The following is a 16,850-nucleotide window of genomic DNA, read 5'->3' on the forward strand; positions in this document are numbered from 1 at the left end:
CTTAAAAAGCCGTCGCCCGATGCCAGGCGCCGGTGCCAAGCGGCCACGGCCAATTGCTCTGCCGCAAAGCCATTTGTTTTTTGGTGGGTGTCATTTTTCTTTTTTAGCATTATTGAACCATTTTGCCTCGGCTGAACCAAAGGGGGGTATAGACAGACGGTCCTGGCGTGTTTATCATCCATTCTCTTTTTTGCCATACTTCATCTCGTCTCTCCTCCTCCGTCTCCTCCTCTTATACTCGGTGTCTGTCTTCATATCGGTCATTCGTATCTAGCCCTATTTCATCATCTCCATTCTCTTTGAGATGTCATATATTTTAGTCCTTTATTTCATTCCTGACCACTTTCACATTTCCTCTCGCTCTTCTTACCATCATCTGAATGCATTCCGTCCTCCAGCTATCTTTGTCCAGTAGCTCCAGCAGAGTGCCAGTGCTGGTTCAAAGTCTTACCACTTAAGTGTTTGTTTGTCATCTAAAGTTCCCTACGCCACTGAATATCCCATTACTTTCAACACATCTCAAGAACCTCTTCGATTCCCCGCTGCGGTATCTCGGCCCAGCTGAAAAGAGGCCCAGAGACGGTGCAGTGTCACCACTACACAAAGATTGGGGAGAGCATCAGCATCTCAATGAGAAACACTTCAAGCAGCCATGTTCCTCATCATGCTAGCTTATATTAATATTATCTGTTGGTTTATATATACTTTTTCTTTTAATGTATGACAGTGTTCAACATTCATTTCATTTTCATTTTTTCATTTAATTTTACCTCCTTCTAAATCAATGCTTCCCAACCTTTATTGAATAAACACCCCCTGGACCTCATAAGCCTTCCAACGCCCCCCTTAGTATCAAAAAATAAAATGGATTATTGCCCTCCTCCAATGGCAAATAAGTGCTGCCCTCTCTGCCGTCTCCTTCTCAATTCCCCCCCTAGGGCTCCTCAACGCCCCCTGGGGGGCTGTAGAGCCCCCTTTCAGAAACACTATTCTAAAGCTTTATTGTATGTATTTCCTTCAATTTATTTTATTTCTACACTTGATTTCGCATCCTCTGGTTTCCTGCTTTCGACTGCCTTCATATCAGTTTTTTTATATTGATATGTGTGAAGTCCAAACATTGATTATCTTATGACAGCAAAACCTGTGTTGATGTTAAATGTGCCATAGAGAATGTATCACACACTCTAACACTGGAAAGCAAGAGAACATGACTGACACACATGTCGGGGTGTGGGACCAGTCAGTGTCCAGTGAGGCACCTTGACACCTGCTGTATATGCCCGCGGCCGGTTCTGTCCGCTTGCCCTGCGGTACCTTCAGTGCGGCCAGTGCTGACGCCACTTGCTTTAGAGTCTCCCCAAAGTGGCCAATCAGCATGTTTGTACCCTCTTCTCCAACCACACCACCCCACCCGCCACTTACCGCCGCACCCTGCTCCCCCCACCCCCCACCCCCCATGCTCCAATCATCATAGATTAACAGATTGAGGGATGCCTTCTGTCAGGCAGGAATGCACGCTAATGGCTTTTCCAGGAGCCTGCCCGGTGTATGGCCAGAGCAGCCTGCCTGCTGCCTGCTGCTGAGTGCCCACTGCAGCCGTAGCGAACCGACGTGTGGCTAGCATTTGCACTGTGCGCTCGTGTCACTTTGATTTCACGCCTCAGCTTGTTATAACTGCGTTATAATGACATTGTGGAAAGTGTGCCCAAGTAATGGGAATGCTTCCTTCATTCCGTTTTTTTTTTTTTCAATTTCACACAAAGTATACTGTACAAACACCTTGCCAGAACATTGTTGCTGGTAATCAAGATGCATTTATAGGAAATTCTTCGGTACAATGGCCAAAAATGTTCATGTACCCAAACACTGTGTTCATTAAATCATATCTACCTTGGTTGACCCACCGTGCTTTGATTGACCACGACTTGGTTCCACCATGAATAGACATTAAAGGTTGCCATCTCTAAAATGGAACGGGAGGGTGTACTCCCTCTCGCACTGACGGCTCATTTGCTACAAGTCATCTTTTTGATACTTTTCTTTCTTTGTGTGAAAAAATCCTTTCAAGGATATTACGTTTTTTTCCCCCGCTTTGAACATCTTAATTACCCCATTTTGACAATTAGAGTTGCTGTATGCCTCTGCTTTCCTGTCAGAAATGCCGGGCTAACAGCGACTTTGTCTCTGATGGATGGCGTTGCTGAAAATTAGCAGATGCCAGAATTGCCCTGTGGTAATGCTTTCTGCTGCCTGCCTTTCTGAGAGGGCTTCCTTTATTCCCCTGCTGCAATTTCAGCCTCCCTTTTCAAATTGATTTTTTTCTGGTATAAAGTGATGCCATCTACCACTACAATGTTTATGTTGTCATGTAATGTAATGAAGAGTCATCTGCCACCTGGCTTTGAACTAGGGTTGCCACACCCCACACCCCAACCCCCAAAAAAGAAGAAAATGCAAAAAAAACATTGCCATCTAAGGGGTATAGGTAAAGCAAAGAGCAAAGACAGAATGTTTCGATTCGTAAGGCCCCCTTGGATAATGAAGTGGAGGAGCTGCAGTAAGTTACGAAACAAACCATCTGAGCGTCAGAAGATATTTTTGCCAGATGAATTGGTCTAGCAGCAGGCCATGAAATCTCTCCTCTGATCACAATGCTCTATCCTTGTAGTAATGCTTTTTTTAAGTTTGTTTGATTTTCTGTAGCAAGTGGTTGGGGTAACCCTGTAACCTGTGACGTAACCCCTTGAGACATGGCTGTTACATGAATGGCAAAGACCAAGTCATAATGTAAAGTCATAGTAATGTAATACAAGTCAAGTCTTTTCAATGACTATTACAGCGTTCCACTGGTGGTACGGAGTGCCATATCGGGTTAACACCACGACTTGGCCCAGTCATGACTCAAACGACTGGGCACTGCTGCTACGGGTAGATTCTGGCCTGGGACCTTTGCCGACCCTTCCCCGTCTCTCTCTCCCCACTTGCTTACTGTCTCACTCAACCTTCCTGTCATGAATAAAGGCAATAAAAAAAACACCATATCTTTGCTCAAGGTGCGATGCCAGACTACACTTTTCATATCGTAGTCTGGCCTGCCTCGTCTGGCCTGCCTGTCTCGGACAGAAGTTATCTAGTGGATAATTTACAGAGAAGAAGAATTTAAGAAGAAGTAGTCTGCCTATCGTCCTGACAGCACCGAAGAAGAACTGATCCGTATCTTTTTTAGCAAATGTTTATTTGAAATCAAGGAGCATGTAAATGGAATAATATGCATAGCTTCAGAACTTTTTGTTATTTTTGAGTGTGTGTTTTGGAGGGGGAGAGGGGTGCACTGAATGTCAAGCATGCTGCACTTGGAGAGCCAAGAATTTTCAAAATGCTGACTCCAAAAGAAAACAATGCAGAGTGCGCAATGCCAATCTTCGCGCTTGTTTGACTTTGTGAAGTATGTGGATGTCGATCATCAAGCATACTTGTCATGCATACCTCAAGAAAGTTCTGGCTCTCCTTCTCTCTCTCTCTCTCTCTCTCTCTCTCTCTCTCTCTCTCTCTCTCTCTCTCTCTCTCTCTCTCTCTCTCTCTCTCTCTCCCTCTTCCTCTTTTCTCTGTTCTTTGTTCTTCTCTCTATTTGTTTTTTTCTTTCTCTTACAGTCTCTCTCTCCTCCTCTCATTTATTGTTCTGGCTCTCTCTCTTGTCTTTGTTCCTTTTCTTTCTCTTTCAGTCTCTCTCTCCTTCTCTTATTTTCTTTCTCTCTCTCTCTCTCTCTCTCTCTCTCTCTCTCTCTCTCTCTCTCTCTCTCTCTCTCTCTCTCTCTCTCTCTCTCTCCCCCTGTCTTAGGCCTGTCATGGAGTGCAGTGGCAAGCTTGTGGTCCACCTGTGACCTCCCTCCTTCCCTTCTTCTCTCTCTTGCTCTCCATCCTTTTTCAACTCTCCGTCCACTTGCTCCCAGCTCGTCTTTCTCTAATTTCAGGGGGACACATTTTTCTGTCACACAGAGCTCTATGCACCTCACACAAGCTGTAATGACACATGTGTCTTCCATTTTTTTCCTCTGCTTTTCAGTCACAAAAGGCTCGGGCTGTCAGGTTGGTTATTATCTTGATGTGAAGTGACTGGTTTGGGAATCAGACTGATGAGAGATGCATCTGTAGGCTTGACCATTTCAAAGATATTGTGTGGGACATGCTTTTTAAAGAGAGATGCAGGCACACACTCTCAGACTTCATCACTCAACAGAGAGGAACTCTCGTGTAATACAATTATTGACTGCTATCAGCCTGTTACCTCTGCCACTGAGAGGGCCGGATTAAGCGGTCAATTTACATTATTGGCAAGTGCTTTTTATAGCTCTTCGCTAACGTGGCTTATCGGTGGCATGACAGGACTGAAAAACAGCGGTGGCCGAAGCTGGCACAGCAGCCAGAGCAGTGTGTGAAGAGAACATATGGGTTAAGGCCTCTCAGTGCTGTTTGGACCAAACTGGACTGCACACACATCATTGGCAGATAGATTAGTAACTGTTGTGCATATCAGCTTAGAAAATAAATAACTTGGATTCAATGCTATGAATGGAATGTGTTTTATTGGGGGTGAACTAGTTACTTTGCAACTGTAAATTTACTTTAAACTGTAATTTACAGTTGCAGCATGAGCCACGTTCATATCTCGGCAACTTGTTTTTATCATACATTTTATCATATTTATTCATACTACCTTGAACTGTCATGGGCTCCCAAAAGTAATACATGAAATGGCCCGTTACGGAAAAAACAAGTTCTCTAGCTCCCCCCGTTGTCTTGTTTACAAAATGTCAGCGCTCCCTGGGTAGGTTAGCCAAACAGATTAGGGGATGTGGATGGCAGTCTGTCAGTAGACATGGAGCAGAGTGGTACTGCAGTTTGGAGGACGTTGGGAGAGGGAAAAGAAGTTGAATACTTTTTCTGGAGAAAATTAGGAATTTTGTGCTATTTAAGTTCAAGGCACTCTTCTTGTGCAAAAAGTATTAAAACGCCTTTATTTAAACATGGCTATTAATTTAAAAACATGAGGGCAGAGACCCACGCATAGTGGGGCTAAGCCTTCTTCAGGGTATCAGGAATTTTGTGCATTAGCTGTTTTCAACTCCAGATGATTTGATAATCGATATGAGGGAGAGGATTGTGCACATCCCAGAAAAAGGTGCAGAAAGGCTGACTTTAGTTTACGAAGTGAGAAGTCCGCACACCTAAAATCCTTTTTGTTGTCTTTTATTATTTCATGGCGGGATACAGTCTTCATCAGATTCTCCTGACAATCCATATTCCATATTCCTAGAATCAGGATTTATGTGTGTATATGACAGAGAAAAACTTAACAACGGCTCCCTTAACCACAATAACTAATGGGGAGGGGCTAGCACTGTCTCCTCCTGCATTTCCTCTTCAACTGTATCTACCATCGTAGAGCTCAGAGTTCCACTCGGCTAACAATTCCATCTGGGTGAGAAAAAAGGGGATGTCTCTCACCAAGGCATCTGTAAATGTTTGATTTGCATGTGCACCCCAGGGTTTGTTTGGTTGGGTTTTTTTTTTCCCTTTTCCGCTATCGACCTGTCCTGAATGCATGCGTGAGGGTCATCAACTATGATTAAACTCGTCAATACTGGCGCAGTAAATCTGCCCAGGCTGCCTGAGGCGATCCTGGTGCGCTTGGCTTGGCCGCGGAGGTTCACACCCGACCCCACCGCTTGCTCTGCTTGGCTCAAAGCTCAGCTGTATTTAACGCCCGTGACGACAACCAGTATTGACAAACACATTTGGAGGGTTGTCGAAGCCTGAGATTTTTCCCTTTTTTTTCATCTACCGTATCTGGACACTTCGGTATGTGTGACCTGAAGGTTGGTTTCTGGACACAGAGATGTCCTCAGGGCCCATCAGAAGTCGATAGGTTGTTCAAACACAGACAACCCCCCTTGATTTACACTTAAAAGCCTGGCTGTGCGGAAACTCTCACTTTCAGTACATATATAGTGGACAATCTGCCCCAAGCATACACACTCACTCCAGGGGCCACACACCTTTGTGTGCTAACCATCACTTTCAATATTGACCTGTTTCGAAGGGAGTTTCCACAACGGAACGGGAACGGTTTCCATCAGAATATTCCCAGATACTGTATGTTAGATGGAGCAGGAAGGTGTCTCTAGTCTGCTCAATATTGATTTCATAACAATTGTTACTTCATCTCCAGGGTTACCATTAGGTGGTTTCAACACACATAATATTCAGCAACAACGCTATGGTAAATCTGCCAGGATCAGGTTTATGGCTATAGAGGATAAGTACACATAAATGTTTATACTTTTCAAAATTACAAAGCAGCATTCACTTGAGTTTTAATGTTATGGATATGAATAGAGTAGCCATTTGGCAACCAGAAGGTTGCAGGTTCGAGTCCTGCCACTGCCACTAGTGAGTGAATGAGAATGTGAATGGGTGAATGTGAGGCATACAGCGTAAAGCGTTTTGAGTGATCGAAGGAGTGGAAAGGCAATATATAAATACAGTGCATATACCAGTTTACCCACCTTTCTTTTTCTCTTCTTGGACCTCTTTTGCCCAAGAATTTGATTGAATAATACATAACACGACAGATAGAGAGTAGAGGATGAGAGAGACAGTAGAGGTATTGAATTACCCAGGTCCAGATTGAAACCTGCGTCCCCTACAGTACAGTACAGTTTGTTTATGGTATGGATGTGCCATCCACTCCATCACAGCTCTAACCAAGACCGCCTTTCTTTTCACTGCTACGCTACACCACTGTTCAGGTGCCTCCCTTATCCTGTGATTGGGAGCCTCAGCAACCCAGAGTAAGGCCTGCATGGGGTCAGATGGTCCTTAAAAGACCCCACAACCCATTTCACGCCATTTTGCACGGTGTGATTTTCGAAATAATTGGCTTCTTTCTTTTTACCAGCTCTGCAAACCAACAGCAAAGGTCAAAGAAGTAAAACACGGTTGTAAATACAAAACATAAATAATCGTCACAATACAATAATGTGCAGTGATCCGTGCAAAATCTCAAACACACTGACATTATGTTCAGTGTTGGGGGCCCAATTCTCTTTGAGCTTGCTTTTTTTTGTTTATGTATTTATGTATGTATGTATGTATGTATGTATTTATGTATTTATTTATTTATTTATTTATTTAAGTTTCTCAAAAAATGTTGAGGGTGAAAAATACAACGAGGGCTAATTCTGTCGATTGGACAACTTGTCAGTTCAAAGGTGATTTAATGGGGCGTATCACAAAAAGGAGAAAATCTATGCTTTCAGGAGAACTGTCCTTTTCTGTTGCCACCATGAAGGCTGTTTGGTTCTTGAGTATGGGAGTGGGATGGGGGGTTGCTAGGTGGAACTATAGAGAAAGGACAGAGTGGTGTTTAGGGATGCAAATTATTTATTAATTCAAGTGTTAGTTGATTAACCTTATCGATCGACTTGCAATTAATTGATAAGCTGCATTTTTTTCCCCAAATCTCAATGTTTCCTGAACAAAGAATAAATGAGATAAAATGCATAATTTAAATTAATTTCTATTTATATTCTTTAATCCAAAGGCGATTGAAATGTTCCCACTCTTCAAACCCCTCTTCACACGCACTTCATCATGCCCATTTCACCTTGGTCTTTCTCCAGTCAAGTTGGCAGTTAATCACATAATTATTTTTTTCGCTATTTTTATGTATTTATTTGAGAGGACAGTCGAGAGAAGACACAATGAATGGGGAGTGAGAGATGGGAAAGGGTTGGCAAAGGAACTGGGCAGGAATCGAACCCGGATCACCGGTGTAGAAGCCCAGTGCCCTACCATTAGAGCCACGGTAGGGCCAATCGATTAATGTTTTAATCAACTCAAATTGATTCATCAATTAATTGTTGACATCCCTAGTGGGAATGTATTCGACTGTTCTAGTCACGCGACTGCCATAACCCCATTGCTCAAAATTAAAAAATCAGTGTAGCAGTGGGCTTTTATCTTGGTCCGGCCACTCCATATTTCACATACGTATTTTCATCCTGCTCATCCCCTGCTTTTCACGAAGCGGTTAGCTATCAGCCACGCTGTGAGGCAAGTTAAAGTCCTCTTCGCATTCAAAGGTTCGCTCTGGTTGAGGAGTTGCATTGTACTCAACATCTTTTTCACCGTACTGAAAGCAGACTTATCGGAGCTCCCGGCACACAAACAGCAGCTCTTAAACTTTCACAAACACACTTTTATGCACCATCAAGTACAGTTTGTGTGTATGCTGCAGTTCATGCATTGCAGCTTGATGTGCTTAACAAATTTATAAAAGGAAAGGTCAATATGTCAAAGCGCATTGCCTTGACAATTTGATCTTGTTTTCTGGTACCCTGACAATTGTTCTGAAAATGTGCTCAGAAAATACAACATTTGCTTTGCGCTCTTTTATGCTGTGTGTGTGTGTGTGTGCATCTGTGCATGCATACTTGTGTGTGTGTGCGTGTGCGTGTGCGTGTGCGTGTGCGTGTGCGTGTGTGATAGAGAGACAGAGAGAGTTGCTGAAGACCTGTAAAGACCTAGCCTGGGAACTCCCATACTGCCTTTAGTTCTACACAATCGTTTCGATCTGAAAGACAGTATGGCGAGGATGACTCATAACGTACAAGATCATGGGATCTGTGTCATAATGGCCAAGCATTCCGACCTTAACAGTTTCTCTGCCCAATCAGAGAGCAGGGCAGTGTGTCATAATAGCCAAGTATTCCGGCCCCATATGGAATTTACAATAGGCAACTCCCCAGACCTAATCTCACTTGTGATTAGGTCTGGTGTTAACCAGGCAAGTAAAGACCTGTTGTGAGACCTGTAAGATATTTCTTAAGATCTGTTATGTGTTAGGTGTTTGTGCTAGCTTCAACATCTTAGTGTCCCTCTGTGCCTCTCTTGGTGCAAAGTGGAATGTTTTTAATGTGTGTGTGTGTGTGTGTGTGTGTGTGTGTGTGTGTGTGTGTGTGTGTGTGTGTGTGTGTGTGTGTGTGTGTGTGTGTGTGTGTGTGGTTTTGTTTATAAAGTAGCAATGTTGCCATAGCGGACTGTGTTTTCTGCATTGCATTGTGTGTGTGTGTGTGTGTGTGTGTGTGTGTGTGTGTGTGTGTGTGTGTGTGTGTGTGTGTGTGTGTGTGTGTGTGTGTGTGTGTGTGTGTGTGTGTGTGTGTGTGTGTGTGTGTGTGTGTGTGTGTGTGTGTGTGTGTGTGTGTGTGTGTGTGTGTGCCAGTGTTTGTGTTAGTGTGTGTGTGTCTCTCTGTGTGTGACCATGTGCTTTTGTCTGCCCTTGCCATTAGAAGTGCCATGATTGCTGACTACCTGCACTGGCTGTCGGGGGACTCGGAGGAGCACATAAGCAAGCTCATCAAACAGTATTGGCAGGTGAGGACGGATGGCCGCGCAGCTCTGAGGATGCTGCAGCCCACCTCTCCCCTCTCCCCCCTCTTCTCCTCCATCCTGCGCACATCCACCCACCCCTCCTCCTCCCCTCCTCCTCGGCCCCCCAATCAAAAGCAGAGTGAATGATTATCACTTAAGAGACTGCCAACTGAGGTAACTCGTGGCATATCAATCAGCTCCAAACCTGCATAGCAGTGAATTGTTTATAATGGACTAGCGGAGGCTGTGGGCATTTCTTTCAAACAAGCGCCTCACCCCAGATGCATCCCACACAGACGTGTTTTAGTATGTCTTTATTTTTTTGCAATCATTTTGCAATAATACCAGAGAGGAAAGAAGAAGAGAGCAGCAACTCCTCCTTTATGATGTCACCACGACGCCATTTTGGTTTTGATAGAGGTGTAGCCAGTGGTAGCCAGCGAGTGAACAATAATACCTGTGTAGACCTTATCAGTGTGTGGTCATATTGAATTTAGGGATAAAAATTACCCACCAATGTAATCAGGAGAAATAGGCCTTTCAAATGATAAAAGACACAATAAATATATTCAAGTGTAACGAACATTAATTATTCATAATATTGTCAAATAATCACCCAAATATTTATCTATAAACACACTTCTGTTAAGTTTCACCCATATTTTCAGAAATTTCTGTGGCAGATACAGTAAAATTTAGAGTGTATGAAATATTCACAATTTTGTGATCTACATACAGAAAAAAAACAGAATGAATTTGTGATCTATGATTCAAAAGTTATTGTGAGTTTATTGTCAACTGTAGGCTTACCTTTTGCTGTAGCCTGTATCAACCGACTTCTGTCAACATTCTATTCTGTGGTATTTTGTTAACTAATAACATGTCAATGTAATTCATAAAAATAAGTTATGTAAATAAGTAGCATGAATAATTAGCCTATAGTTGTGAAAAACATGATGTTTTAATATTAATATGTACCTATTGTACAGCTCTTTTGTTCTGCATAACAGCAAAAAGTTACTTAAGTTTATATAAATACCTTAAAATGCTTACAGGTAATCAATATCCAAGTTATTCATCATATAAAATACACATAGCCTACTGTCTTTATTTTACAGACATATTAGGCACATCAATAGGGGCATGCATACAGTAGCAGTAATGTAGGCATAGGGGGGTGTTGAGATGAATACCACTGAGAGGATGGGTGCTCAGTTGCCACTGGGGGCCCATCTTATTTTTTAATACTAAAGGGGGCATTGGCAGGCTTATAATGAGGACAAGGGGGGCATTAGGAAGCTCATGATGAGGTCAAGGGGACATTTTTTCCAAAAAAAGGTTGAGAACCACTGGTAACGCATCACACAAAATGATTGACTATGAAGGAAATCTGAAATTACTTTTAGGTAGGGCCTATACATGGACTAGCCTGCAATAGGCTACAAATAGCCTATATCAAAACAATTAGCATAAAACTTAAACGTTTAACACTAGGGTATGCAATAAAGCAATGTAGGCCACACACCACCTGCATTTAAATTCAACATACATATACATATACATATTACACCCAAGCCAAAACAATAAAAGACAGAACATGAACTCACACCATCCTCACCATCATAACTACATCATAACTACATCATAACCACCACCAAACTGCATGGTAATGTAGGCCTAGTCTCCTCCGTCTCCTCATGTTGTGGTCCTGGATGCGCTGCAATGGTTCATCCATTCCCTCACCCCAGCAGTAGACTAAACTGCATCTCCATCTGGGCATATACAGTATATCCATATATATATAAATGTATTACAGTGAGTGACTATTGATAACTTGTCTGTTTTCTTTGGCATCAGACTTTGTCACTCCTTGTGCTCCGTGCACACATTTTGTGTGCTTGTTTGTGGTAAAGTGCAGGAGGCTGTGCAGGACTGGTCGCACTATCAGCTTCTCTGACAAGTTGGCAACATACTTCAGTCCAGCATATTTTTACTGGCTAAATTTGTCACGGAAGCAGAACTAATGGAAATACCGACGTGACCTGAAATCAAGCGGGCTGCGGGCGTAGTTGGGAGCCTTTCGCCGGTGAATTGTGCTGGGGGGTTACGTGGCGCTATTCCGACATGTCGCTATTCCGACGTTAATGTCTATTGTCGGAATACCGACACGTTTTCCACCGTCCGTCGCTATTCCTACATGCCGCTATTCCTACATGCCACTATTCCGACATCCCTAACCTTAACCCTAACCCTAAACCTAACCCTAACCCTGGGTCGGAATAGCGGCATGAAAAGGTGTCGGAATAGCGGCATGTCGGAATAGCGCTATGTCCCCCGTGCTGAAGCTAGATTTTGGACATGCTGGACGTTATCGCCAAATTACGATAGAAAGGGCAACAAATGTTAGCTAATATTGCTCATGACCTCATCCACACAGTTGCCGCTACCCAAAAATGTACAATAGCATAATGAAATAGTACCATTTGAAATAGTGATATTATCACGTTTTCAGTGAAGAGATCAGTGAAGTGGGCAGAATTTGGTGACGAATAAATTGCTTGCTATGAAGTTCCTTGATCTTGGTTTTTAGCCCAACATGTCAGGTAGCCTAATCTCCAAGGTATAGTGGTATTAGACAACCATAGATCATATTACAATAGTGGTAGGGCCAATTTAGACAACCACGGTGTGTGTCATGCAAAACATTGTACCGTAGTCATTTCGTACACAAACTTTGAAGCTGTCATTATAGCTAACCTGCAGTCTGTCGCTGAATGTAGCCTATGACGCTCGGATAATAATCAAGCTATTAAAAAACTCAATACCATATTTTGGTTTCAAACATCAAACTAGTCTAGTGATATGATTAGAAATAAATCGACTGTTTTACCTGATTGATGCAGTCTCCTCCTCTGGACGTGAAGAAAGTTGGTCATTGGCCTCGGCTACTGCACTCATCAGTCCTCATCACCGCTTCCCAATGCTGTCTGATTTCTTTGGGCTACTGCGTTCACGAAGGCCTACCGAAATTAATTCCTGCCACAACACCCATAACTAAGGGTATGGCTGTATAGCTGATCACTTAAGATTCGTGGGAAAGTTTTCAGATATCAAATTGGTGGTCAGATTGCCAATATGTGACATCTGCCGTCGGCAAGTGCACTTCTACGACTTCTGTATTGACTTGGAACGTTTGCCACAGCACTAACAAAATAAAAATGGCGTCCGTGAGGTAACAATGCAAGCCAATGGAACTTTCCGCTCTCTTTTTCTTTCCTCTCGGATAACAACATGAATGGAAATGCATGCACCCCACTCCACAATGTTATTCTACAGGCCCGATAGTAATATAGACATTCAGTTTGTAGCCCATGGTCTCATTTTACTTGGATGGTCCTACTTGAACTTGATAGACTGCAGATGTCAAGATTTAGCCAGATTATCATTGACTTTCAAATCTCACAATGCAGAAGGTGTTGTGTCACTAGTAGGGCGTAGCCTGGTTAGTCAGGAGGACTACTAGTAAACCATCCGTTGAAATAGTGCAAAGAACAAAATCAAATACGGTATAAAATAGTAATGTCTTTGGTGACAGACCATGTAGGCCTAAATGAAGTGTCACAATGTCCTTCAAGTCAAATTTATACAATTAAATTACATTCAAATATGCTTTATTGGCATGACTATTGGTACATCTATCTTTTAATGTTCAATAGTTAAAGTGTGGCTAAATGCCTCGGCAGTGGCTGAAACAGCTAAGGCACCATGCTGTTCCGATGGGGACCGAGGTTCAATTACAGCCTGAGGTCATTTCCTGGTACTCCCACTCTTTTTTGTCCCACTATTCACTGTACTATCCTAATAAATTTGAAAAAGCCCCAAAAATATGATGAAATGGGGGGGGGCTTGAATAGAGCAGTAGTTTCTTGGGCATGTCATTAGAGCCAGCCTGCTGTTTCATTTGCATCTGTGGACACTTAATGCAAGTCTGCTGCTCTCCGCATCTATCTCCCTTTCACTCCATTTCTCTCTCTCTCTCTCTCTCTCTCTCCCTTTCACTCTATTTCTCTCTCTCCCTCTCCTTTTCACTCCATCTCTCTCTCTCTCTTTGCCTCTCTCTCTCTTTTGTGTCGCTCACTCTCATCATGTTTTTCTCTTTCTCCTTTGCTCTGGACTCCACTAAATTGACCCATTTTAAGCAAGGCCGTAAAATGGTGTTTACCAGTTTACTGTCTTTGCACCTCAAGTTTCACAACAATTCAATATGCAAAGGAAAAAAAAACACAGAACAGAAAATTCAGTTGCCTTCTTCTCATTTTGGTCTGTAGGGACAGCGTGGCGAAGTTTAATTCACAGTGCAAGAGGGAGAAAAAAGAGAGGAGAGGATGGAAATTGGGTGTAAATCAGAATGTGTCTATGCTCCCACTCATCCCCTCTCATCCCCCTCTTCTCTCCCGTCCCCAAAGTATGTTGTATCTGCATCCAAGACGCGATTTGCATTTGCTTGAAGTGAGATGAGTGTCGGATAGCTTTCAGGATGCATCAAGCACCTCTCTTGCTTTTTTGTTATGCTTGGTTGTTTTTTTTCCACTTAAGTCCATGCATCTCATTCCTCGTGCCATTCTGTCCGCCATCTTGTATCTGTCCTAATGCTCCTGGCTGAGATCTGAGCCTCACCTTTATTCCTCCAGGTCACCTCACCCAAACTTCCACACGACTCTCTTGCTCTTTTTCACGCCATTAAATAACCCATCAGTGCACTCACGCACACACACACACGCACACACACGCACACGCACACACACAGATACACACACACACACACACACACACACACACACACACACACACACACACACACACACACACACACACACACACACACACACACACACACACACACACACACACACACACACACACACACACACACAGACAGACATGCACACACACACACACACACACACACACACACACTGGAAAAAAACAAAATTTAGAAAAGGCTTCTTTTTTGCCTCCCTTTAGACAAGTGCCTGTTAACTTGAATGCCAATGTTTTTTACACCAAGTTTGTCTACTTATTTATCTATTTTGAATGCCTATCTCCAGCCTGCCAGGGACAAAGTGAGTGAAGAGTTGTGGAAGGACCTTATTACCAATTTTGTCCCTGTAAGGGATCAGCAGGGGAGCAGCTGTCCCTCTGAAATCAGACTTGTTTTTTTTGTTTAAATAAATTCAGAACTGGCGTGCCGTGTCATACGTGTTGTGGGCCTTGTGTATGTTATAATAGCAGCTGTTCAACTGAACCTTTATGTCGCAGGTAATTAGCTGGACAGATTACCATCCAAGCCACCAAGGCTGTGGTGCACTAGGTACTGTTTGGGAAAGATCCACCGAATAAGCACCTCTTAACCATACTGTATGGTATTCAAGCTTTCGTAACGTTCACCTGACGTACCACATAAATTCGACTGGCTGAAGAGGTCGGCCATGATGACTAAAACAGAAACCTGAAAAAGCTTCAAAAAGGTTTCATGCAACTTTTTGCATTGCATTTGAGTTAGGACAGTCCAACAGAAAATAAAGGGATGGAACAGATTTTATAGCTTTGAGTTGCTTGCATTGCTTGCAGTTAGGGCACAGTATTATACTGTATTCTTCATGTCTGGTGGCCACTATTAACAATACTCTGTCAGCTCAGGTCTGTGTCTGGGCCAACCTATTGATTATAACAAGTCCTATTTATTAAGCAATATAGTACAATAGACAAAATGATTGATTATTGTTTGGCCTCACCTACTGTACCTGTCGCTATCAGTAATGGAACCAGAAAACCTCGGGTCACCAGTCTACTAGCCCATGGTTGCCCAGTTTAAAGGTCTATTGTGTCGCATTACATGTCGTTGTTCATTATTATGCAGATCTGTATTGCCACCTTCACAATGTCTCCCTTTTCCAATAATGTCAACACCATCAATTTCATAGAGAGTGCATCATAAATGTACACTCAATGATCAATTTAAGTAAAATTTACATTTGTATATACACGAAGGGTATATATTAACGCACCATCTTGAATAACATTACCTAAAATAAGTATATTGTACTTTATTTTTCCAAAATTCCTCATTTTTCACTCACTTTGACATTACAAAACAAAACAGATTTTCTTGCCCCTTGTTAGTTTTAATAAGCAGGGAAATCTTATACATTGGCCATCCGCTGTCTGTCCCAAGACTATTATTGTATTACTCTCATTCATACATACGGGTACAGTCAAGTGCATCTCAGCTATCTAATCGTAATGAAGACTTGTCTTCAAATTGGATTGCTACTTAGGAGATTGCCACATTCATTGTCCGCTCTAATGACTGCTACTGCATGGGGAACTTTCACAAGACTTTTTTTAATGCTAAAGATGTTTTGAGTAGGAAGCTTAAATCAGGTAGACACTTCTGTAGACAACAGCAGATGATTAGATTTCTGAGAATTAGATGATGATGAAGGAGTACTGTACTTTCATAGCATACTTGGTACAAAGCATTTTACTTGTTCCAAGCGGTGGGAAAAACACTTTCTTGATCAAATCCTTTTTTCATGAATTCCACATGCTAAACTTTTTGAGCTGTGTCAAACACCAGTCTGCTACTACATCTGATGGGTGTTCGAATTGTCTGAAGCATTCGTGTCAACTCAGATTTCACAAATATAGATCACACAGTGCCTGTCATTTTTCATCACTGTACCGAGACATCTGTGTAAAAGCCTCGATCAATGCATCCTGACTGAATACATAATGTCATCTTTCTCTGGATAATGAGGGATTGTTTAAAACTCCTTATTTTTGTCTTCATTCATCAATAATGATGTATTGGCTGCCAGTCTCACTTGGTGGTAACTGCAAGAAGCTGTACAACGATTACAATGCTCAAAACATTTTATGTGTGTCTTTTTGCCACAAAAATGGAGTTACTGCGTTCTTGTATGTATTACTGTCTACTCCCAAACCACTGTTTCAATGGAAAGCGCAGTAACTACATGCAACTTATTAGGTTTTTGGCTTGTAAGATGTAGCCTCTTCAAACCGAAACACCGCCGTAACTTCCTTTTTTGTAGGTTTTGCACTTTCAACATGATGGACCACAGTTTTTTTGACACAAGACAAAGGAGGTATTTTAAAGCCAATTTTCGATCTAAACTCAATTTCGACCAGATATGCAGTTACTGCGTTCTTGTTTGTACGGCAGAATAGTTTGGCACCCTGGTGGTTCGAATTCGGGCAGGGAATCTCCCCTCTCCTTTGTTGAAGTCTATAGCTGTACATATCAACACTTTCACACAGTAGAGGGGTTTGGTAATAAGTCTATGGCAATACGTTGACATATTCACTGGAAGTGTGTGTGTGTGTGTGTGTGT

At 42.5% G+C, this 16,850-nt stretch overlaps 1 protein-coding gene across 1 annotated transcript in view; it reads left to right on the forward strand.

Moving 5' to 3' along the window:
* LOC134451396 (spermatogenesis-associated protein 16-like) overlaps positions 1–16,850 on the forward strand; it is an 87,854-nt gene that overhangs the window by 16,872 nt on the left and 54,132 nt on the right. Inside the window, exon 5 of the mRNA XM_063201833.1 lies at positions 9,354–9,438. Within this exon, the coding sequence (XP_063057903.1) occupies positions 9,354–9,438 (85 nt within the window). The remainder of the gene's footprint in view (positions 1–9,353; positions 9,439–16,850) is intronic.

Source organism: Engraulis encrasicolus, chromosome 6 (genome assembly GCF_034702125.1).
Source record: "Engraulis encrasicolus isolate BLACKSEA-1 chromosome 6, IST_EnEncr_1.0, whole genome shotgun sequence".
In the NCBI taxonomy this organism is placed as follows: domain Eukaryota; kingdom Metazoa; phylum Chordata; class Actinopteri; order Clupeiformes; family Engraulidae; genus Engraulis; species Engraulis encrasicolus.